Consider the following 25576-nt stretch of genomic DNA (forward strand, 5'->3'; position numbering starts at 1 on the left):
GAACAAGTGAATCCACTTCAATTACCAAAAAAATCGAGGGCACGCTTTTTGAGGCACCCAAAAAAGTGAGAATCCACATGATCTTTTTTTTTCTCCAACCTTGCTCTGATACCATGTGAAGAATCCTTGCAAACAATCAAGTTTTCAAATAACTTTATATTTCAAATACTCAATACACAAAATAAGCTTTACACCACAAAAGAAGTGCAATAAATGCACAATGTTTATAAGCTTTACACCAAAGAAAGTGCAATAAATGCGCAGTATTTATAAGCTTAAGGAGACAACTTACTCTAATACATGCATACAATGGGCTCACATAACCCTTATTTATAAGCAAACTTAAGAGACGTTGGGCTATTCCCAACAGCTCTTATTAGAGACGTTGGGCTTCCCAATGTCTATATTTTAAAACTGTGTACACAGTCAATGACTGACTGTTGTACATTGTACACAGTCAGCCACTGACTGTGTACAAAAACATTATATAAAAAAAACTGAAATAAGAAATGGAAAAAATTATAGAAATAAAAAAATAAAAAGGAGGAATTACAATCATATTCAAAAACATGAATATGCGTAAAATGTAGAAATGACTAAAATACCCCTACAACCAATACAATAAAGAAATATATATTTTATATATACAAGTAGATGAATACATATACATATATGAAATATATATGTATATGTATCTTCTTTTATATATATAAAATATATATAGAAAATACATTGTCTTATAAATTACAATTTAACAGGGGTAGGCCTAGGAAGACATGGATGGAGATGATAGGAAAGGTTATGAATGCTTTGAACCTCACCGAGGACATGACATTGGATAAAAATGATTGGAGGAGAAGGATTCATGTGGAAGAACCAGAATGATTTTCTTTTTTGGTTCATATCGCTGACTCCAATTGTTTTGGGATGATGACTTAGTTGTTGTTTGTTGTTTTAGAAATGTTGACAGAACTTCCTCTTTATTAAGTCATAAATTGAGATTTTAACCGGAGCCTACTTTACAATAAGTCATAATTTCTGAAAATTTTGCTAGAATTACTTTATACAGTCATAATTTATAAAAAATTTTGCTAGAAGTTACTTTGTATCAAGTTATAATGTCTGAAAATTTTGTTAGAACTTACTTTATATCAAGTCATAATTTTTGAAAATTTTGACATAATCACCACATAAATCTATATGAGGGACAAATGAGTTCTACGGATTCATACATGATTGTTTCAAAATTTCAGCAGCGCTTTTGCTTTGCTATCTCAAAACTGTGGCTGAATTGGGCAAAGTCTTTGTTGTTCAAACTCCCTGAGCCGAATTTGTTTGGGCAGAACTAACTCAAACAAATGAAGACCGTCAATAGGTAAAGGCAGAGCTAGCAAAGGTTTCTAACAGAACAAACTGGAAAATAACGGGGCCTAAGGTACTTAAAACAGGAGAGAGAGGCTCTGAGGAGAGAAGGGGGGGGGGATTTTTTGTGGTGAGAGAGAGCCCTAGGAGGCTATTTATAGGCCCAGGGGTGGGGTTGCCCCCTATTGGGTGTCAGTCTTTGAAGAACCCCCTTTAAAAACCATGTTCTGCACCCTTTGTCTTTGGCACTTGGTTTTGTAAAACCGTTTACAAAAACTATCAAATTTGGTTGCTTTATAGAGAAAGGTGGGAAATTTCTAATTTTTTATTATTTCTTTCATTTATTTATTTTGTTAATTTCATAAGTCTTATTTATTTTTACCAAAATAACCTTGGTCTGGTTCCACATAACCAAGTTTTCACTTGGGTTATGAAATTATCTTTTTGTTTTTCAATATTTTAAATATTTACCTGAATATACCCTTGGTGTGGTAAATTACTATTTGGCCCCTATACATTTTTGTTATTTGCCTGAATATATCCTTGGGTTGAAATTATCATTTTACCCTTAAAGAATTTAAATATTTATAAGTATGCCACTGAAATATGGATCTAGATAAATATCTAGATTCATTAAAAATATCCATTTAGATAATATCCAAATCCATTAAAAGATTTATATGAATTTATTTAACATTTAAAAATTGCAGTTATTACACCTTCTACATCCCAAGTCTCCCCATTCTTCGATATGACTCGTGTTCTTCTTGTGGCTAAATGACTATGAAATCACATTGATACTTTCACTCCACACATTACGCATAGCATCAAAGACATCTCTATTTTTCCCTCGAGGAGTCTTTAAGGTCTATTTGTTTCACACTAAGGATCAATGCCCTTTTCCTTTCATGGGGCCCACATTGTTGCTAGTGTGGAGGTGGGATGATAATGAGTTTTAACATGAGGGGAGGTGTGACATCCAAATGTCAGTAAAAGGAGGCAGTGAGAAATGGTGGGACCCACACCCAAGGTTATAAAATGCATATAGTAACTTACTAAAAATAAGTATTGAACCTCATAAAATTGTAAAGATTTTTAAAAACTAAAAATTTCAAAATAATTTAAAATAATAAGAAAAATTATAAAAAATTCATAATGCAAAAAGCAATGTTAGTAACCTATGTCACATGGGTGTGGGTGCGGGTGCAGGGATTCGGCACTTTCAAAAAACCTGGGTGCGGGGGGCGGGGTGTCCAGGGGGGGCCGCCCCTGGCGGGCGGTTATAGAGGGGCAGCTCCACCCCCAAGATTTTTTTTTTAAAATTCCGCAGCCCATTTCATAGGGCACTTTTTTTAAAAAAAATCCAAAAAAATGGACCGAAATGACCCGGGGTGCGTTGACCGCACCCAGGGATGGGTTGACCACATCCGGTGCCGCACCTGCACCCGCGTCGACGCGGGTGCGGCACCCTGCTATCCGAATCCCTGTTACATAGTAACTATAAATCAAATTCAAAAGATCACATAACAAATAATAATCAGCCACAAAACATTGAATGCTCAAGAATTAAGATAATAAGCTATTAATGATCATGACTAATAAGAAAATACAAATTATCCAATACTCTGAAGTATCACACCAAATAAAACACTTATAAATGAACACACACTCTAAATTGGCTTGTATTTTCTCAAGTCATTCTCTTAGTTTTAAATCATTAGCCCATCTATCATGAGTTATTTAAAATTTTAAACCTTTTGAACTATCTGTCCTATATCATGGATTGCAGCTTGCCATAATCTGACTGAATATTTTTATGTGCCTGAAATGGTAGCTCACTGACCAGACTGATGTCGATCATAATCGCGCCTTGTCCCTTCTCATTAGTGAACTGGTCTGAATATGATTTGAAACTAATTCCCCATTACCCTAGTTCATGGTGAACATGATTTGATGGTAGCCTTTCCCTTTGATAGCCTCCTCAGGCATGGGCTGCAGATGAAAAATGCTTGATGATAGATTTCCTCACGGCTTGCTGTATTTTGATAATAGTGCAGTGGAAGATAATTTGGAAGTCGTGCCTTCTGTTGGTACTGTCTTATGTATAAGAGAGAGAGAGAGAGAGAGAGAGAGAGAGAGAGAGAGAGAGAGAGAGAGAGAGAGAGAGAGAGAGAGAGATTGGTAAGATACCAAATTTTCCTCCTAACCACTTCAAAAATCATGGTTGCAGGTGTTTCTGTTTGATCTGAACCTGTAGATGTGTTTATCATTGCCTTTTCATTAAAGACATGCTTTGAGTCAAATTAGTTCAACAAGAAACTTTATTTTTAGCATAGAATTTTATTAGCGATATGAGCTGCTCTCTCTCTCTCTATATATATATGTGCGTGTAATATATCTATATATATGTATGCATGTATATGTATGTATTTGTCTGTGTGTGTGTGTGCACAGGCTGGTGTGTATGGGTGTTTGTAAGTGTATCTTTGTGAGTGCATATGTATGTATTCCTTTTGTGTCTTGTGCGTATGTGCATGTATATTCCAATCGTTGTCAATCTAAATGTATGTCTTCTTATCAAAATATTGTTGATTTTTATTTTAACATATGACATATGTACTTGTTGGTTTTCTTTATTTGGTTCTTTATAACAATCAGCAAGTAGGGTTCCATGATTGTGCATTAAATATTTGAAATCATAAAAATGCTCAATAAAAAAGAAACACGAAGCATGCCCTCAAATCAGTTTTGACTTGGCGTAATCATGATCCACTCACTTGTATCGCCGTGTGGGTGATTCCTGACTAAGTCTGAACCATAATCCCCTATAGCGTTAAAGGTAATTTCTCGGTGAGGGTATTTCTTGGAGAGATTTTCAAAAGTTGATAAATCTCGGAAGTTTAAAAAATTGAAAAAAATATAAATAACAACAAAAAGCTAAGAAAATAATAAGTTTTGCATTATTTTTCTTCCAAAAATATAAAGAAACATGTTTTAAAGGTTTTAAAATTAAAAGAAACAAAAAATAGGAAATGAAAACTTAAAAAACAAGTTTTTTCCAAAAAATATCGCGATATTTTGAAAATGTTGTGAGATATTACATTTAGTATCAGCTACCTTAAAATATCGGTATTTCTTGTGATATTTTCAAAATATCGTCGATATCGGTGACAGTGGTCTGAACTGATCCTGGTTCAACTAGGATTGCGGTTGGCCTAGTAAGGAGGCAAGTTGAGACCCATGATTGGGGTGGATCGATGGCCTACTAAGGAGACAAGACGATTCGATTTGGCCGATGCTCGAGTCAACTCCTTGGGTTTGTATTTGGACTTTATGCCTCTTGAAATTAAACCCCCCAAAAAGGACATATATAGGTTCGCCACCTATGTGAGTGCTGACTAAGCATTGGCTGGTTGTTCTAGTCGGTGCACCTAGTCCGGCCGATGACTAGGTGCATGGTGTTAAAATGTATTCTCTTTTATATATATATATATATATATATATATATATAAATATATATATCTCAAACCCGATAAGGGTAATTATGTAAATTCATGTATTTTACGCATATTCTCACTTGAGAATATGTTTGTACCTTTTTATTTTTCATTTCTTTTTGTATTTTTCTTTTTTACCTTTTTTATTTTTTACTTTTTGTTTGATGTGACATGCGGGGGCCACCCAATACACATGTTGGAGCCCCCTCCAATGGTTACATTTCTAACCATTGGAGGGGCTCCAACGTATGTATTGGAGCCCCCCAATGCCTCAAATACTTATAAATAGGGGTGATCCCCTTTAGATTTTCTTATGCTTTGTAAAGCCCCTTTTGGGACCCAATATATTGAAGTTGATATTTTTTTATGCTTTTGTGCATGTGTATCCGTGCCTTTGTGCACTTGTGAGAGTTTTCCTTTGTGCCGTTATGCACACTTCGTGTTTCTAGCATTGTGTTTATACACAAAATCTCTTTTTATAGAGATTTTCGCATGGTATCAAAGAAAGGTTGCTCGGAGAAAGAAACTCTTGCGGTTCTTCACATTATCGAGTGCCTCAAAAAATGTGCCTTCAACTTTCTTGTGATAGGCATGAAGACTTCTCTTCATCCAATATTTTAGAAGAATACTACAACAAGATTTAAAATCTCATTGTGGTACGTCTTCTTTTCTCTCATCTTCTCTCTCTAATGGGTGAAAAAGACTTCCATTTCTCTCTTGGCTTTAAGCTCAATGACTCCAATTATCACGTGTGGGCCGGAAATATGGAAGCCCATATTAAAGAAAAAAGCCTTTGGGGCTATATTCAAGGCTCAATTCCGGAACTGGAGCCTAAAATTACTTTGGTTGAAAGAGGGGAAATCAAAATTCTTGAGGGAGATGAAAAAACTAAAGCTCTTGAAGAATATAGCAAAAAACATGAGTGGGAAATGAAGAACTTCAAGATTTTGTCACGGATCTTCTCCTCCGTTGAGATTAGAATCAACGCCAATATTATAAAGTTTAAAAAGGCTTCTCAAGCGTGGGAGTATCTTCAGAAGCTGTACACTTCTAGAGATTTATATAAGTATTACCTCCAAAAGAGGGCGCTAACCCTTTTTCAAGGAGAGATGACTATAAGGGAATATTTTGCTGAACTCTCTTCCATTTGTGATGAGCTTGTTATGCTCGAACCCAAGTGGAGTCGAGAAGCCATAAAGCTTCGTCATAAACAACTTGAAGAAAATCAATTTTTCAACTTTTTGAATGGGTTAAGACCCGAGTTTGAGCAAATTAGATCTTCTCTCCTATCCTCCTTCACCTCTCCTTTTTTTAAAGACGTCATTACAAAATTGAGTGGAGAGGAAACTCATATGGGCATTAGCAAGCAAAATCCAAGTGTTCTTGCAATGCCCACAAATCAAGATGAGTGCTATGGAGCTAATGCCATTTCTAGGCACGGGAACAACTTGAGGACATATAAACCTCCTCATTTTAAAAGCCAAAATTAAAGTGGTCAAGGCGGAAGAAGGGATTATAGCAAAATTGTGTGTCACTTTTACAAAGAGCCGGGTCATATCAAACCGGTTTGTCCTAAGTGAAAGAAATTACTAGCAATGACCACCATATCTCAATCACAAAAAGAGGAATATTCAAATGGAGTTCTATCTCTAAATCAAATTGTGGAAGCTCTTCAACCTCTTCTTAACGGAGCCATTTTCGGTGCCACCGTGTCTACTCCTTCTCTTCCAGGTAAAACTTATTGGCTTTTAGATTTCGGTGCTTCATTTCATGTCTCCAAACATTTCCTCTTTTTTCGAATATTTTGAAAGTTCGTCACCATCTTTTGTTTCAACCGCGGATGTCACTTCTCTTGAAATTAAGGGAATTGGAAATTTTAAAACCCAAAACTTCTTTATTCCTAAAATTAAATTTATACCAAAATTGAATTTGTGCTTACTTTCCGTCTCTCAACTCTCGGACCTTGGGTGTAACATTCGATTCTCATCTAATAAATGTTTAATACAGGATCACCGGTCCGTGAGGTTGATTGAGGAAGGCTTTAGGAATGAAGACTTATACTATGTGGACTCTCTTCAAATTCCTAAAACCCTCTTTTGTAATGTGACCCAACATAAAGACATAAATGTTTGGCACAAAAGACTTGGTCATCCCAATATCACCAAGTTATCTTATTTGGACTTTGCTAAAAATCTTTGTAAAAGTACTTTATCTTGTAATGACTGCATTCTTGAAAAAATGAGAAGTATGCCTTTTGAATAAAGATCTATGTTTATCGCTAAACCTTTTGAAATTATTCATTCGGATGTTTGGGGACCGGCACCCATTATACCCAAAGAAGGTTTTGCCTATTATGTGATTTTTGTGGATGACTTTTCACGATATTGTTGGATATATTTTCTTAAATATAAGCATGAAATCTTTACATGTTTTAAATAATTTCATATGATAATAAAAAATCAACTTAATAGTAATTTAAAGATATTTAGGACCGATTTCGGAGGTGAATATCTATCTAATGAATTTAAGAAATATCTTGAAGACTATGGTATTGTTCATCAAAGAATAGTGATGCAAATTTGGGATAGCCCTTACGACGCCTAGTTGGTCATTAAATAACCAAGGTACAGAATAGTGATGCAAATTTGGGATGGCAATGTTTAAGTTTCATGATATGATGTAACACACCAAGAAATAATATGTAATTGCTGTATAATATTGCATGCATGCCTATGGGATGGAGGAGTTGCAAGCTGAATACATTTACCCATTATGTAACTAGTTGGTGTACTATTAAAATTGGCTCTTTTTGGAATTGTTTCAGGTAACCTTGAAATAATTATTTGTACAATACTTTTACGAATTGATGTATATTTTTGTGTACTTAAATGGTAACTGCTTTTCTTATCTTTATACTAAAGATTGAATCATCTAACATTTTGCAATGTTTTTTCTGAAGATGATGAGGATATTGGTGCAACAGTTTCTCAAGAATCCAATCAGGTAACATGAATATCCCCATGGATCTTTGGATTCATATATTTCTTATTGTTCAATTGAACTAGTAGTGAAAGATGTGAAAAATGTGTATGGTCTTGTCACATGTTGGTTTCAGATTGTTTGTCCATTTCTAGTGACACTTGGAGAAAGCTCCTGTATTGTGAAATTACAATAAATGTACCTTGCAATTAATTTCTCTATTTCTGAAAAAATGTGATTAACATATCAGTAGGCATCCAAATTTCAAATGTTAGAATTACATCCAAATCAATTGATCACGTGTGCATATGCACTTGACCTGGACACTTTTTAATGTGAAATGGAATTCAGAACTTCATAGTTATTGACTTTACCATCTAAAAATATACAGAATCCAGCTATGTCAGAAATAAATGAGAATCCTGGAACAATATTGCAGCCAGTTAAACAAAAGAGTGAAGCAAAACTTGCTATTGAGAAGTTACTCTGGCAAGAAACTTTTTCCAGGTAAGTACATCATATAAACCATATGTTTACAATGTTTTTATGTTTGTATCATTTGCTGTATTTGAAGCTCCAAATCTGATACGCATCCTCATTCATGATTTTTCCATCTCTGTTAATTATTAACTTCTTTTGAGTTGTCTTGCTATGTTCTTTGCTTGTGACCCTTCTGAATGAAATCTGTTGCTGGAGTTATGTCGTGCATCCTTATTGCCTTGAGGGGGACTGTTTTGTATTCAGGCTGTTTTGTTAGGGGTTGAGATGACCATGGAACTTTTCAGGCATTTCCTAAAATGCTTAAAGTTAATCATTGTTTTCATTTCCTCCTTTTTAACCACCTATAAAATTGCAAAGTTCTAGAGATTGGTACTTATATGCTGTCTGCTGAGCAAATTGCTTAGGTTACATTGTGAAGGCCTATGGAACCCACAGTTAAAATATGAATAGTTTGTCATTTGACTTTGTGAGAAGTGCCTTTCTTTGCTGCAATTCTTAGTTTATTAGTAAAGAAAATGTTTTGGAAAATCATGTGTCAGAATAAAATGTCATCTTATGAATGAATCATCAATCTGGAATTCTTTTCATGCTTCTTTTGGATAAGTTGAAAAAGTTGTTTACAATGTACTTTTAGATGTTGTAACACTCGTTCTTGTTATCTAATCCAGTTTCTGTTTTAGAGTTTGGAAAATATAATTTGGAATTACTTTGTCAGTTGTCACCATCATTAGTTTAGCCTCCCTTTAAATGAGAGTTGGGCTTTGATTTAGAAAAAAACAAGTGATGTATGCTTTAAAATACTGAGGTTATGGATCGACATGGAAATGCCAATTGGTTTGCGTGTTTGTTAACTTCTTTCAATGCTTTGGTAAATTTTGCACATTAGTTTTTTTTGTCATAACATTGTGGGAAACGACACTTTTTTTCCTTCTCTTGCAGTTCTTAGTCTTTCTGTTCGAGTGTCATAATTATGTCTAGGATTGTCCACAAGCCAACCCAAAGCCCAAGTATGGTTTATTCAAGCTCGGCTCGGGCTGCAGTTGAGCTTGAACTAGTTCAAGCTTGGCTCAATTGAGCTCAAGCTATGCATGAGCTTGGCTTGTGAAGTTGAATCCAGTTTATTAAATATAAAAGCTTTTTCTCCCTTCATTAAATGCAAAGGAGATTGGTTGATAGGTGTTTCCAGTACCCAAGAATTAGTTTTTGTCAAAAAACTTCATGTGAATTGCATATATTTAAAAAAATAACTTTTTAGCATGCTTTAAACAGTTTGTTGAGCTCTTGAAGGGAACATGTGCAGGCTTGTGCTTGGCTCATATAATTAAATGAGATATCAATATCTGAGCTTGGATTGTTCATTAACTATGGTAGTTTGAGCTCTTACCAAAATCCTGAGCATCTCATGGGGTTATTTCAACCCTTAATCATGTGCTTGTATGTTTCGTTCATGTATCCGATTCTCAGTGTCTTGAATTTATATTTGGAAATTTGTTTTACTCCTGCTAACAAAAAAGAGAAAAGCTGCTCAATGGGTGCCAAATGCTTGTAATATTATTTCTCTGATGATAATTAGTTGTTATGTTCTCATGCTCTTAACAGGATGTTTGATGTTTTCTCACCAGGGATGAGTACATTAATCTGACTCAGATATTGCAATCACGTGTTGTTGACAACCTCCCTCCTAGAGAAAGCAGTGAAACCATGCAAAAAGATCCATGTGATAAACCTAGCAGTGGAGGTACTGCTGTTTTGGAATCACACCAATTGGTTGAATCAAATAAAAAATCTGCAAAAGATTGGGAAAGCAGATTTGGTCTTTCTCCAGGCCTTTCTAGTTTTACCACAAGTACACCTGACCTATGCATCACAGCTGTTATGGAAGCAAAGAAGTGGAGAGAGAGGAAGCTGAAATTGAGTTCAAGTCCTCAAATGGACGATGGACATTGTACTCTGAACACATTCGTTCTGCCAAATGTTAGTGTCTCTGAGTCATTTTCTACCTTTATTATTTGTTGTTTGACATGCTAGATTGAGTGATGGCCTGTTATATACTTGTGACATAAATCCAACTAAAACAAAAGGAGTATTGGCAGTGAAGGATTAGCATCTTGTTATCATATTTGATGAAATAACTGCATTTAAGTGATCCTAAATAAAACCACATTTTCTTGTGAGAGCTATCTTGCTTTTCTTTTTATATCAAGGTTTCTGCTCTGGAAGTTGCTCCACCAAATTTGACTTGCATTCTTTTCTAATTCCTTTGCATTTGGCTAGTGTATTGGATGGGAGGGACATGAAACAATTTCCTTTCACAAAATGCTATAGGGATCATGGACAATAGCCAGATACTGCTTCCTGCATTATTAGATGATTTGACAGTCAGAGCTGAAGATATTAGTTATGTTTATTTCTGGGAAGGAGCCTAGTTTATCATGTTGAAATTTATTCTTTTCATCATAGCAATACTTTGAGTGGGAACTCTAAAGAAACCTTGCATTCTTTTCATCCCATTCCATATCATCTTTTCATTGACGCTTCTTGAGAAGTCACTTAAATGAGCAAACATCAGGTGTAACTTTTGGTTATTGTTTCCCATAAGGGTGTCTTTCCTGTCCTATATTATATTTAGGCAGTGGCCTCTCACCTCCACTAGGTCATGCTTTTATTTACTGATGACATGTTAGAAAATATGGGTGGTGCATTTATACTGTTCCGGTTGCTTCAATTTTCTGAAGTTAATTGGGAATTTATAGCAGTTAAGTTATTTTTTTCTATTTTTTCCCTCTCTAGTATAGGCAAAAGATGGCGATTTTTGCTTTATATCTTCTCTGTTTGATGTGCACACATGTGTGCAGTTTACACGTGCATGCATATGCTCAGATTCATATTTGAGAGCATTCACTGTTCAATGTTGGAAACTTGCATATTGACACCTAATACTTTGTGGAAACTTGCATATTGACACAAAATATGTTGTTTTAATTCCATCTCTCTGGCTAAATTTTGCTAATCTTCTGTACTCACTGATGTAGGATGCCTTTTAGGTCCTTACATTGTTGTGTCTTTGCAGAACTTTGAAGAAAGTGATATTGGATCACCAGTGGACATGGCAAAGTCTTACATGCAGGGCCGGCAGACATGGGCATCACCTTCGGTTGGCAATAGCAGCCTTGGCACACCACCATCCATTCGGCCACTTATTTTAAGGGATGAAACCTTCGATGCTGTTGCCAGTCAATCTGCACCCTCTTACAAGGTTCATGTTACATGTTTAATCTTGACTGGTATTTCATTTGAAGGGTTGTCTCCTGGTACTTTGTGTTATTCTTAAATTCTTGAAAGTTTGTTCATAGCATGGTCTACTTGTTAACTTATATGGTCCATATGATTGTATATATATATATATATATATATATATATATTCTTTTTCTTTTTCATTCTCCTTTTGTATTTGTAATAGGTTATGCCCATTAGGGGCATTTGTGTACCTTTTTTATATTTTTGCTTTTCTTTCTAACCATTGAGACTAGCTCAACGCCTAGTTGGACTAGCCCTCTTGCTCTTTCCCTTCTCTATAAATATGGGATTCCGTATGCTTTTCTTAAGCATTTCAAGTGAATAAAACTTATATTTTATACTTTGTGCTTGCCCATTAGTGGCTGGTGTGAGTGTGTTCTTGTGCTCTTTGTATTTGCCCTTTTATAGCTCTTATGTATTGCCTATTGTGGCATTGTATTTGTGCACATCTTCCTTTGTTTTGCACTCTTTTGTATTGTGCACATACCTATCGTATTTCATTACATGGTATCAGAGCCATAAACTCTTGTGATCCTTTTGTACTCGATCAAGGCTCGTAGTTGCAGTAGGAGGAGGAAGTGATCTTCTTCAAGTATATTGGGGTTTCATATTCAAATAGAGGGCCAAAAAGGATGACTATGATCTCATTCAAGCTCAACGACTCAAATTAACGTATGTGGGCTGCCGCCATGGAGAATCACCTTAAAGGGAAGAAGCTTTTAGGGGTATGTGAGTGATACCACTTGTCAGAAATTGCTTCACCAAGGTAAAGCCCAGACCGATGTTTGTGATGAGATATATGTATAAAGTTTTAGGTATGGGTCAGATCAAGATTTGCACCTATGAAGTATTGTAGTGGCATTATGTCACATAAATGAAATATAGGCCTTTTCTGTACTTTATTTATGTTATTTTAATGTCCTTTAGTAAAAGAAAGGCATGGGGGAGATTTTGATTTAGACAGATTTGTCTCTCTCTCTCTCTCTCTTTCTCAAGGGGAGAGGTTTGTTATCGTGGGGTTGGGTCAGGGGCGGGACCCAAATGGGATTTGGGACTCGTCCCTTTGAACAAGCCAAAAAAAAGAAAGGAGTTTGGTTAGGGGTGGACATCAAGTTGTGCCGGCCCGGCCCGATCCAAAGCCAATTAAGGCATGACAGGCCCAAAAATAGTTTGGGCCGCCGAGAGCCTGACCTGACAATTATCAGGTCGGGCTCGTCTCGAGACTTTTCAAGCTCAGGTAGTAGGAGCTTGCCCGAGACTTGCCGATTCATTTCAGATTGGGTAAGGCATCCACGTGTCCAAGCCTCCACGAACTGCTCCGTATGCAACTGGTGGAAGGTCCCTTTTTTATAGGTTTTGGAAGAGCTCTACTTTTTTATCGATATGGGACAAAACCTCATGAAGTTAATTTTTTAATGTGTTAATGCTAAAGTCAAAAAAACTTTTGAATGTTCCTTTTTAAAAGAGAGAATGCATTTTAAAAAGAGATAGAGAAAAACTATTAATAGTAATTATATTTAATGTATTTATAATGGGAAACTTGCTTTCTCATGCAACATGCTCAAGGGCTAAGGCACTTACACGGGAGAATAGTCCTAGTGGAACACTTCCACTGCTTATAAAAAGGGAGGGGTGTCTCATATGGAACGTGTTTCATCGTGGGTCGGTTTTGGGCTCGGGTTGGTGTTGCCCAACATGTTTTGTAATATATATATATTATGTATTTTAAAAATAAATAATATAATATATAAAATATTTTTTAATTAAACTATCATAGGTATAAAAGCTCAACCCTGGATGACCTTGGTGCTGAAGCCTGATTTTTATCGGGCACGGTTGCCAAATGGCGGCCCGAGTCCGAGTCCGACCCTGACCTCGACCCGACCCGAGAGTCTGCAGGCTACCTGGCCCGTTGTCCATCCCTAAGTTTGGTATCGAGTCTGAGTTGGGTCCAACTCGATCCATCCCAAACTGCACCCAAAATGTACCTAGTACCCATACCCATGTTGACAGGATTGAAATGGGTACTTAAGGTACATTGGCGTAAGACCAAAACAATTGGAAAGATAATGATATTTTTTGAATTATTGCTATATTGAGGTACTTGAGGTACATGGGTTTTAGTCAAAGATGAGGAAATTAAGGAGTGATGAAAATATTATTTTGATAAGTTATTTAATGGAAGTCATGCTCAGGATCTTGGAGACTTTTCTATTCTTTTTCATGAGATGAATCGTGTCTTCATGCGCAAGATTCAAAAGAAAGAAATTGCAGAGGCTTTGAAGAAAATGAAATCAAGAAGGGCAGTTGGCCCAGATGGTATACCTATTGAGGCTTGGAAATGCTTGGGTGACAAAGGTTTAAAATGATTGACAAATCTTTTTAACAAGATTTGGCGGACAAATAAGATGCCTAAGGAGTGAAGGAAGAGTACTTTGATGCCTCTATATAAGAATAAGGGTGATATACAAGATTGTACAAACTATCGTGGTATAAAACTCATGAGTCATACTATGAAACTTTGGGAGAGGGTGAGGAAGGTTGTCATGATATCGGAGAATCAATTTGGTTTTATGCCTGGAAGGTCAACTATGAAAGCTATACATCTTCTTAGACAACTTATTGAGAGAAATAGAGAGATGAACAAAGATTTGCGTATGGTGTTTATTGATTTGGAGAAGGCATACTATAAAGTACCTAGGGACGTTCTCTGGTGGACAATGATGAAGAAAGGTGTTTCTCTCAAGTACATTAGTATAATTAAAGATATGTTTGAAGGAGTAGTAACCAATGTCCGCACTTGTGGAGGGGTGACAACCAATTTTCCTATAACGATTGGGTTACATCAAGGATCTGCTTTAAGCCCTTTCCTATTTGCTATAGTGATGGATGAGCTTACGAGATCAATTCAAGAAAATGTGCCGTGGTGTATGTTGTTTGCTGATGATATTGTTTTGATTGACGAGTTTAGAGCTGTGGTTAATGCTAAGTTAGAATTATGGAGATGGACATTGGAAGCAGGAGGTTTTAAGTTGAGTAAGAGTCAGACAAAATATATGGAATGTCGGTTTAGTAAACAACGAAGTAGTGATGGGAGTGTAGTGAAGCTTGGTGAGCAAGAAATATCGGTGGATGATTGTTTCAAATATTTGGGATTTATCATTCAAAAGTATGGAGAAATTGATGGACATGTAAATCATAAGATAAAGGTTGGGTGGATGAAATGGAAAAGTGCAACTGGAGTGTTGTGCGATCGTAGAATGCTAATGTGGTTGAAGGGAAAGTTTTATAGGACGACTATTAGGCCCGCTTTACTATATGGTACGGAATGTTGGGCTGCCAAGAGACATCATATTCAAAAAATGAGTGTAGCTGAGATGCGTATGCTTAGATGGATGTGTAGAAATACAATAAAAGATAAGATTCGAAACAAGGAGATACGTAAGAAGGCGGGCGTTGCATCCATTGAAAATAAGATGAGAGAGAATTGTTTACGGTGGTTTGGATTGGACATATTCGGCAAAGGCCTAATGATGCTCCAGTTAGAAGGATGGAGAAATGAGAAAATATATTAGTTAAAAGAGGTCGGTGTAGGCCTAAGAAGACTTGGATGAAGATGATAGGAAATGATATGAATGCTTTGAACCTCACCCAGGACATGGCATTGGATAGAAATGATTGGAGGAGAAGGATTCATGTGGAAGACCCATAATGATTTTCTTTTTTGGTTCATATGGCTGACATCAATTGTTTTGGGATGAAGGTGTAGTTGTTGTATTGCTATATTGAAAATATTGCGTACCTTGTGATGTTTCTTTTTTATTTTTTGAATTTTTAATCTTTTATTATTAGTTATTTTAAAAAAAGTATCTGATGTTTTCCTCCCAAGGAAAACCTCTTGTTTTTGAATTATCACGTAAATATCCTTGCAAGGATATTTTTGAGTCCGATATTGGCGACTATGATGTGCTATGCTTTTACCTATTCATTGTTTCGGATCTATCTTATTTTCTGGACTGATTTATTTTGTATGCATCTTAAGTATACCTTTACAAGAAACTGCTTGGTTCAACATTTGAAAACATGTTAGCTTGCAAGTTCCTTGAAACAAAATGTTTCGTTGGCTTTTGGTGGTCTATTTATGCCTTGATGAGATGAAAACATGGACAGAGGGCGGTGCTGTAGGAGATTATATCTTATAAAGTGATAGCATTTTGAATATTTAGACTTCGACTTCTACTCTGTTACTTGCCATGCTTGTGGTAATTAATAGCCTTAAAGGATAATATGTTTTAAGGTCAAGTGGTATATACATTAACATATCCTTCAGGTGACCTATATTAACTGCTTATTATCATGATCTTCATTGTTGTTTTCTCGAATGCTGCAAATCCTACTTTGGGCGTTGAAAGTATTCATGAAATAAAGTAAACTCTAAAATGCAAAAAATGATGATTTTTTCTTCTTGTTACACTAATAATTTCTGTATGTCATGTTCTATTTGGTTTCAGGGACAGAAGAGGAATTCTCTTGTGACTGAAGTTTTGGAGGCTCTTGATGAGACTCGAAGAATCCGGCAAAAATTAGGGGAAGATACTGTAGAATTGCCTTCAGATGCGATGAAAATCAACTCATCTTCAAGTGAATTGGAAAATATCAATCAACCAACGTCTTTAGATGCTGATAAGAAATTGACAGAGGTTGGCAATTCAACAGAAATGTTGGTTGAAAGGCCTACATCTGATGCATGTGATATTCAAGATAGAACAACTAAAATTAGAGGACTTTCAGAAGGTGATGTGCCTGGTGAAAAACCTGTTGGAGAGAAACTTGTAGCTGAGGATTATTCTCGCGAGCAGACACACAGCATGGTTGCTGTTTCAGAGCCCGAACTAATTGTTAAGGTAGAAGTGTATGAGCACCGTGGCTAGATAACGGGTTGCTTCTCCTGGAAATTTTGCTTTTGGGACCAGTTGATTGAGAGAATCTAAAAACCTAATATCTGTGCTATGCACATGGCTTTGTTGGGATCAGGATTAATATAAAAGAAAAAAGATAAGAACGTAGAGGCAACCTCTGTTCTTCTTTCTCGGTGAGATGGCATATATTCTTTGCAGAAGGAATACAGGATTTAGCCTGTGTTATATAACATGAGTGCTTAAAAATTCCTAGTGTTACCACTGGGTTTTGGTGCTAGATGGTTCTGGTATTGCAATGCATATGCACATTTTACACACTGTACATTTTCTTCATTCTTTTATTCTTTCCTTGATTATCTTAATGAAGTTCTCTACTTAAAGTCTGAGAGGCAGACTCTCAGATGCATGTGAGCATGCAGACATACAGGCACAGTATACCGTTTCATCCTTTAGGAGAAGGCCGTGGCATGCCTGCTGTACACATAACTTTCTGCCTACTCATGCCCATACACATTTCCATGTATCATAGAGCTTAGATGGTTAAGATTCAATTAATATTGGCAATATATTCAATTATGTATTTCTTTTGCAGTGAAAAACCATGAGAATTTTTCAAGAAAGAGGAGCATATAGCAAAAAGCTCCCCTACATTTGATCCCATCAATTGCTTCCATCTTTCTTATTGATTTTGTTGTACTGGAATTATATCCATGCAATAACTGCTGAAAATTTATCAGTTTTTCTAGGTCCTCTCTTCCTAATTCTTTAACATTATTTAGTAAATCAGGAGAGAGGTCTTGTTTTGGGGAACACTGCATTATAATCTATTTTTTAATGGAAAATTTTTTGGACCTATATTCACCTGAGCTATGTAATACATTAATTGTGTTATGTCATTTTAAATTTAAATGGTGATGCTTTCTAAACTGTTCCTTTTTTTCTCACTCCATTTTTTTTCACAATGACAATGTGAGTTGTTTTTTCTCCTGCATTCTTGTTCCCATGCCTTAATAAAACTGAGAACGTTAATAGCCGTGTTTCCTATATCAGAAGAAATGAAGCTTATACGTGTGACATTTTTTGTTTATGTAAGGACTCTGAAGAGAGCAAACAGCCTGCTGGCAGTCGGTCAGTTTCTGATGAATCTGTCTCAAAAGACTCCATGCTATTGCAACATGCTAGCAATAATCTTAATCAAGATGGCCAAGGTATGTGCTATGAATTCTTTGATGAGTTTGAATCAGTTTGCTATGTTTTTCTAATGTTTTAAAATGAGATAAATATAGCATGTAAAACCCTGACTGCCATTGATCTGATTCCCTAGCAAAATCTTCCTGAGAAAATTTTAGAATTTATGAGATTCTAGGGATCCTTCGGGCGTTGCTCAATGGAACTATTAAATAACACCACCGGTGTCAATGTGATCTTCGTTCATGATTCATTTGATAGTCCAAAACAAAGTTCTGCACTACTTGAGGCCATGATTGATTATTTCCCTAGCAAAATCTTCCTGAGAAAATTTTAGAATTTATGAGATTCTAGGGATCCTTCGGGCGTTGCTCAATGGAACTATTAAATAACACCACCGGTGTCAATGTGATCTTAGTTCATGATTCATTTGATAGTCCAAAACAAAGTTCTGCACTACTTGAGGCCATGATTGATTATTTCACATATCATAAGCTCATAACCATCAATTCAGAGGCATTGATGAAAATGACTGACACCAAAAATTAAAAAGATTTGAGCAACACTCCAAGTGGATATATACACAAATCCTCTCAGTAAAATCTGTCAGTTAGCATTCTAAACACATTACAGTTTTATTTTGCACAAGTTTTAGATTTCCTTTCTGGTGGTGAACAAAAATATTTGACATAGGAGAATAAGAGTAAAACCAGAACTCAAAGAGCATTAATGGAAAAAACACATATAAAAGACTTATTGTAAGTTGTGTATATTGATTCAGCCCTTAAATGCACAGTGCATGCTATTCAGGAAAATTGTTCACATGCTGCAACTGTAGATTGTATCAACAGAGGGCCTTTCCAAATTATGCCAAATTGCCAATCGATTCAATGTTCACAATGTGATACCACCGATCTTCTTTAGCTTTCTAGCATCATCTTTGTTGTACCCTTGCACTGGTGTGAAAGGATACACAGGACAACATGCACCAGGTAGATTTGGAATTTATGACATCCAGAGTTCTATCATACGAGAAGAATGGAGGACGTTGAGAGAGAGAAGGAGCTGCTGCAGAAACCCACAATTCTCAATACAGGAATAGGCATACACTATTCTCATCTAAGTCACAGGGATTCGGCCAACCACGTGCTGCACCCGCGTTGACGCGACGTGACGCGCGTGCACATGCGGGTGCGGCACCTGGTGTTATCAACCCGACCCTGGGTGCGGTCAACACACCTAGGGTCATTTCTGTCCAATTTTTGGACCTTAAGAAAAAAAAATTTGCGCCCGATAAAATGGCTGCGGAGAGGAGGATTAAGGCAAATTGTTTTTGCCCTAATCCTCCCTGCCTCTCCTCCCAACCTCTTCTCCTGAAGCTGAAGCGGGCAACGACCTCTCTGCCGGATGCCGATGCTGACCTCTCCGCTGGACCTCTCCTCCTCAGGTACTCTCTCTCACTCGCTCTGTCTCTCTTCTCTCCGTCTCTCACTCTCTGTCTTTCTCTCTATCGCTCTCTCTTCTCTCGCTCTCTCCATCTCTCACGTACTCTCACACTCTCTCTATCTCTTTCTCTCGCTCCATCTCTATCTCTTCTCTCACTCTCAATCTCTCGCCCCTTCAAACTTTTGGAATCATCATACACTTGGATACAATGATTATTCTGACATTAAAACAATTGTAAGTGATTAGTAGAAGAAGAAGAATCTCAATGTACATATTTTTTCTAGAACAATGTAATAAGAGTAAATCCAATGTTGTACCACAAGTGGCTCCGATGATTCCATGGCTGCATATTGAATCTTATGAAAAACCATGTCAGTCTTATGAACTCCCAATGAAAAAGTGCTGTTTACTTGCATTTATTTATAGTATACACAATGAATCTTCAGTGATTTGAGAACACATCAGTGCAAACTACTGATTCTATCAGTAATACACTTCAAGACTTCATTTGAAGACAGTTCTCAGCCTTTTCATGAACAGCACTGACGAAAGACATTAAACTCAATAACCAGAATTTGCAGAAATTCATTTGAAAGCCATGCAGGCCTCATTAATGTGGTTTGACGTTTCTAGCATGTAGAGTGTGAATAGTATTAGGTGCTTAGGTCTTGTCTTTGACCCTGTATTTATACAAACTTTCTGTTTGATACTTTGCTTAAACAAGTATACCATTTGATGTGACTAATACAAGTAAATTGGTTAATTTACTAGTGCTCAAATTTTAATAATTAACAAGGTTACTAGTGTTTAATAATTGGTTGCTACTGGAAAAACCCCTGATGCACAATTGTTTTTTATTTCATTAGTGTTACTGTTGTTAACTGTTAAAACTTAAAAATTATATATATATATATATATATATATATATATATATATATATATATATATATATATATATATATATATATATATATATATATATATATATTTGCCGCACCCCTGCACCCAAGTTTTTTGAAAGTGCCGCACCCCCGCACCCGCACCCATGTGACATAGATTCTCATTATATGTTGTGTTTGACACAAAGTTTAGGGTACTGAAATACCCTTTTACAACATAAAGAAATTACAAACATGCCATTACTGAAGTGCATCAGCCTTGTATAAATTAGAACATAATAAGACACAGAATCAGGTCTGGATCCAGCACCGATTTGGACCCAAATACATATACGACGGCTTTTCACCCTCCCTCAAGTTGTGCATGGTTTTGAACCATGAACAACTTGCCTTTTAACATACAAAACCTGTCTTTGGTCAGTCCCTTTATGAACATATCAACCACTTGATCAGTAGTCTGCACAAATTCAGGCTCAATCTCCTTCTCTTCCACCTTTTGCCTCACAAAATGTTGATCTATCTCGATGTGTTTGGCACGATTGTGATAAATAGGATTGAAGGACATGTTGATGGCACTTTGATTATGACATAAGAGAAGGGATCGAGAGACCAATTCCTCTTCCTCTATCAGCTAGTGCCTAATCCATGTAGCCTCAGCAGTGGCGGCTGCCATTGATCTATATTTGGCCTCTGTACTTGATCTAGCAATTGTCGTTTCCTACTACTCCAGGATACCAGGTTCATCCCAACAAAAACACAATAACCTAATACCAACCTGCGTTCATTTGGATCTCCCGCTGAATCTGTATCAGTGTAAACAATGAGCTCATTTGCATTTTGCCCATTCATCTTCTTTCTATACAAAAGACCATCCCCGATGGTTTCCTTCAAATACTGAAGTATTCGTTTAACAACTTCCATATGCCCCACACGCGGCTCATGCGTGAACTGGGATACCGGATTAACTGAGTAAACAATATTAGGTAGAGTGAAAGTGAGATATTGCAAGATCCGCTGCAATACTTTGTAGGATCCTCATATAGATCTCCATCTTGGGAACTGCGTTTCTGGTGAAGAACACTGGGAGTTCCTAAAGGTTTGCACTCTTTCATACCTGCCTTGCTGAGGATGTCGGTGGTGTACTTATGTTGGGTGAGAGTCATTCCTTCAGTGGTGCTTTCAACTTTAACTCCAAGAAAGTATCGCAGTTTCCTAAGATCCTTCATTTTGAATATTTGATTCAAGAGCTGCTTGATCTCCTCAATATGATCTTTGGAGTTACCTGTGATGATAATATCATCTACATATATCAATAACAGAGTAACTATATCGTGGCTCTTGAATATAAACAGGAAGTAGTGAAGAAGAGATAGATTAAAGTCATATTTTTGTATTTCAAGAGAGAAACTATCAAACCAAGAACGGGTTGTCTGCTTCAACCCGTATATCGGTCTTTTTTAATTTGCACACGTATTTTGTAGAATCTCCTTTTGCATATCCAATGGACTGTTCCATGTACTTTTCCTCTTTTAGATCTCCACGTAGAAAAGCATTCTTGATATCAAATTGACTAAGTGTCCACTGATGTTCAATAACTAAGGATAATATGACTCTGATTGTTCTCATTTTCACAACTGGACTGAAGGTCTCATCATAATCCTGTCCTTACTCGTGTAAAACCCTTTGCAACAAGTCTCGCCTTGTACCGTTCAATAGTGCCCTCTGGTTTGTACTTTATTTTGTACACCTACTTCGGCCCAACTACATTTCTATCAAGTGGTCTGAGAACAACATCCCAAGTATCACATTAATGAAGGACCTTCATTTTTTCATTTATTGCTTTAATCCATATTCTAGAATTTGTTGTCTGATAAAATGTTGTGGGCTCATCTTCCTTTCCCAAAGAAGTTAGAAAGAGTTGAAAATTCAACGAAAATTTTTCATAACTAACCCATCTTTAAATCAGATGACGAGAGCGAGTGGATCTTCTAACATCGAAGGTTGGGGTAAAAGTAAAAGGTGTATCCATCTCCTGATTAAAAATGGAGGGCTTCTCTCTTCCTCGTCGAGTATAAATAAGGCCTTTATACCTTTCTGGTTCCAAGGGTGGTTCTATACTCTCTTGTGCAGTCAACCTGTCAGCAAGAATAGTCCCCCTATCCCTTTGAGCACAATATGAAGGGCAAATATCATTAGTACTAGAGAAAAAATCAGAATTTAACTAGGGGTGATAGACCTCAACTTTGGAATTTAATTAAGAAGTGATAGGTGTGAAAATTCGTGAGGGATCTGTTGAGCCTGCACAGGAAACAGAAAGCAGAGAAAAGGGAGAGAGAGAGATACACAATGGCTGGGGCGGCTAATGTGTTTCACACCATCGAGCCCTAATCTCTTATCATTAAAAGGCTTTTACAAATGGAGACTAAAATATTACACCATAACACTCATATTACATAAGTGCCATTAATGAGAAAAACATCAACTGCATAATTAAAAGAATAGACGTACGTATGGATCTAGATCCAGATCCATGTGCATGTTCTATTTTAACACCCTCCCTCAAGTTGTACATGATTTTGGAGCATGTACAACTTGCTCTTCAATAGCCAAAATTGATGTGCTATTAACCCTTTGGTAAACAAGTCTGCCACTTGATCTTTTGTTCGAACATGACGTAGTTTTATCTCTTTCATCTCGACTTTCTGTCGTATAAAATATTGATCAATCTCAATGTGCTTCGTTATGCTATGTTGAATAGGATTACACACAATGTTTATTGCGCTTTGATTGTCACATAGAAGAGATGATCAAATAATTGTCTACCCAAGATCACTCAATAAATGTCTAATCCATGTAACTTCTGCCGTGCCTACAACCATCGACCTCAAGACACTAAACTGTGTCCAATATATACACAATATCCAGAGACATATCGTCTCTCATTTGGATCCCCTGCCCATTCTGCGTCTGTACAAGTGATGAGTTCATGTCCTTTATGTAGGTTATCGTTCTTGCGATAAGCAAGTTTGTCTCCTATAGTTCCTTTTAAATAGCGTAGAATGCGCTTCACAACTTCCATATGACCTTCCGTTAGAGCATGCATAAATTGGGATACCTGATTGACAGCATAAACGATATCAGGTCTAGTAAATGTCAAATATTGCAGCATCCATACAAGGCTTCTATACGTTGTAGGGTTGACACAAAGATACCATCTTTAGAACTCAACCTTTGATGTAATACACTCAGAGTGTTGACTGGTTTGCAATTCGTCATCCCGACTCTTTCCAGGAGATCAAGAGTGTATTTCTGTTGCATGAGTGTCAATGTGTCCTTTTGTTTGTCAACCTCCACGCCAAGAAAGTACCTCAACTCCCCTAAATCTTTCATCTTGAAAATTTTCATAAAAAAACGCTTCATATCTTGCACATGATTATCTAAACTCACAGTGATCACAATGTCATCAACATATATAAGAAGAAGTGTAACAATGTCCATCTTCTGGTAAATAAAGAGCGAGTGGTCCAACGAGCATCTTCTAAAACCATAGCCTTGAATTTGCATGGAGAAACTTTCAAACCAAGAACGAGATGCCTATTTCAACCCATACAGAGATTTCCTTAGCTTGCACACCCAGGCAGTAGGATCCTTCTCGGCATACCCAGGAGGTTGCTCCATATATACTTCTCCTCTAAATTTTCATGCAAGAATGCATTTTTAACATCCATCTGGCTAAGCTTCCATCATCGGTCGATTGCTAAGGATATGATGACACGAATTGTGCCCATTTTGACTAGAGGATTAAAGGTTTCATCATAATCTTCACCATATTGTTGTGTAAATCCCCGAGCAACAAACTGCACTTTATATCGGTCAATACTTCCTTCAGGCTTATATTTTGTTTTATAAACCCATTTTGAGCCAACTACATTCTTTCCTTTTGGCCGATGCACTATTTCCCAACGTTTGGCATTCAAGAAGAGCTTTCATTTCTTCATTCATAGCCTCAATCCAATGACGAGATTAAAGAGCTTGACTAAGACAAATGAGTTCATTCTGCTTTGTGAGCTGAGATAAAAATAGCTTAAAATCAAGAGAGAAGGTCTCATAACTCACCCATCGCTTAATAGGATGCCTGAAGGCCTTTGAACTGGAGCATTAGGGATGATTTCCACATCCTTCAGTCCTGTATTTCTGTTCCTTCTAGTGTATATGTCTAGAGAAGCGTGCAACTGGAGGTGGTTCAACTGCTGGTGGTTCAACTGAAGATGGCTCAACATACATCTGTGAGTCATCCAACTCCCTACTCAAGTCGAAGGAAGGACAAGTTGCCTGACATGTCTCTTTTGTATTGGCAAAAAGATCTGCGCTCATCCATGGATCATATACCTCTACTTCTCGAGATGGCAACGCTTCAGGGTCATTGATCTGAAAATGTTGTTCATCGAAAACAACATTCTTGGAAGTCCTAATACGTTTTGTAGTAGAGTCATAGCATCGATAGCCTTTGTATTCATCTGCGTACCCAATAAATCTGCACTTAACGGCCTTGTCCTCAAACTTATTTCGCAGAGATGAATCAATATGCACATAACATGTACAACAAAAAACACGCAACTCATCATAAGAGGGATGTTGCCCAAATAAAACGTAATAAGGAGATTTTCGATTCAGAAGTACCATAGGAAGACGATTTATGACATGAACAGATGTGTGAAAAACTTCTATCCAAAGACTAATGGGCACATTGCTGCCGTGTAACATGCTCACGCACTCTCGACAATATGCCTGTGTTTCCTCTCCGCAACCCCATTTTGTTGAGGGCTATAGGGGCAAGAAACCTGTCGACTTATTCCCTTATCCCGAAGAAATGCAATAAACTCGTTCGATGAATACTCACCTCCACCATCACATTGTAAGTGCACAATATCACAAGAAAATTTTGTTTTGACCATCAAATGAAATTCCTGAAATATTTGGAAAACTTCATGCTTGTGTTTCAAGAAATATATCCAAGTATAGCGAGAATAAGAATCAATAAAAATAACATAATAACGACTGCCAGAGAGAAGAAATATGTGCGGGTCCCCAAACATCGGAGCAAACAATTTCAAATGGCTTTGAAGCTCTTTTGTTAATAATATGAAAAGGAAGAACATGACTTTTGCAGAGTTCACAAGATGAACATTTTTTATTCTCTAAAAAGGAACATAAACTAGACTTTGGAAGAAGACCATCAGAGACAAGACTTTCAACGAAACCCCGACTACAATGTCCCAAGCGACTGTGCCAGATATCTGGCTTATTACAATGAGATGAATTAAAAACTTCCAATGGAATAAAAGACAAAGACTCTGAAGACGAAGACACTAAGAATGCTTGGACAGATTCAACTGGAGAACTGGAATTGAGGGAATCTCCTTGAAGACAGACATGTTTCCTCGTCGCTCTCCCTTAGCGAACGTCTCCTTCGTTCGTAGATCCTTAA

At 36.8% G+C, this 25576-nt stretch overlaps 1 protein-coding gene across 2 annotated transcripts in view; it reads left to right on the forward strand.

Annotated features, from left to right (window-relative positions):
* Positions 1–25576, forward strand: part of LOC149842284 (protein KAKU4-like) — a 78539-nt gene that overhangs the window by 20603 nt on the left and 32360 nt on the right. For both annotated transcript variants that reach the window (XM_089999043.1, XM_089999044.1), the window contains exons 2-7: positions 7819–7862; positions 8230–8345; positions 9962–10313; positions 11410–11595; positions 16148–16540; positions 17649–17763. In XM_089999043.1, coding sequence (XP_089855169.1) covers positions 7819–7862; positions 8230–8345; positions 9962–10313; positions 11410–11595; positions 16148–16540; positions 17649–17763 — 1206 coding nt within the window. The remainder of the gene's footprint in view (positions 1–7818; positions 7863–8229; positions 8346–9961; positions 10314–11409; positions 11596–16147; positions 16541–17648; positions 17764–25576) is intronic.

Source organism: Nuphar pumila, chromosome 3, assembly GCF_984573655.1.
Source record: "Nuphar pumila chromosome 3, dmNupPumi1.hap1.1, whole genome shotgun sequence".
Taxonomy (NCBI): domain Eukaryota; kingdom Viridiplantae; phylum Streptophyta; class Magnoliopsida; order Nymphaeales; family Nymphaeaceae; genus Nuphar; species Nuphar pumila.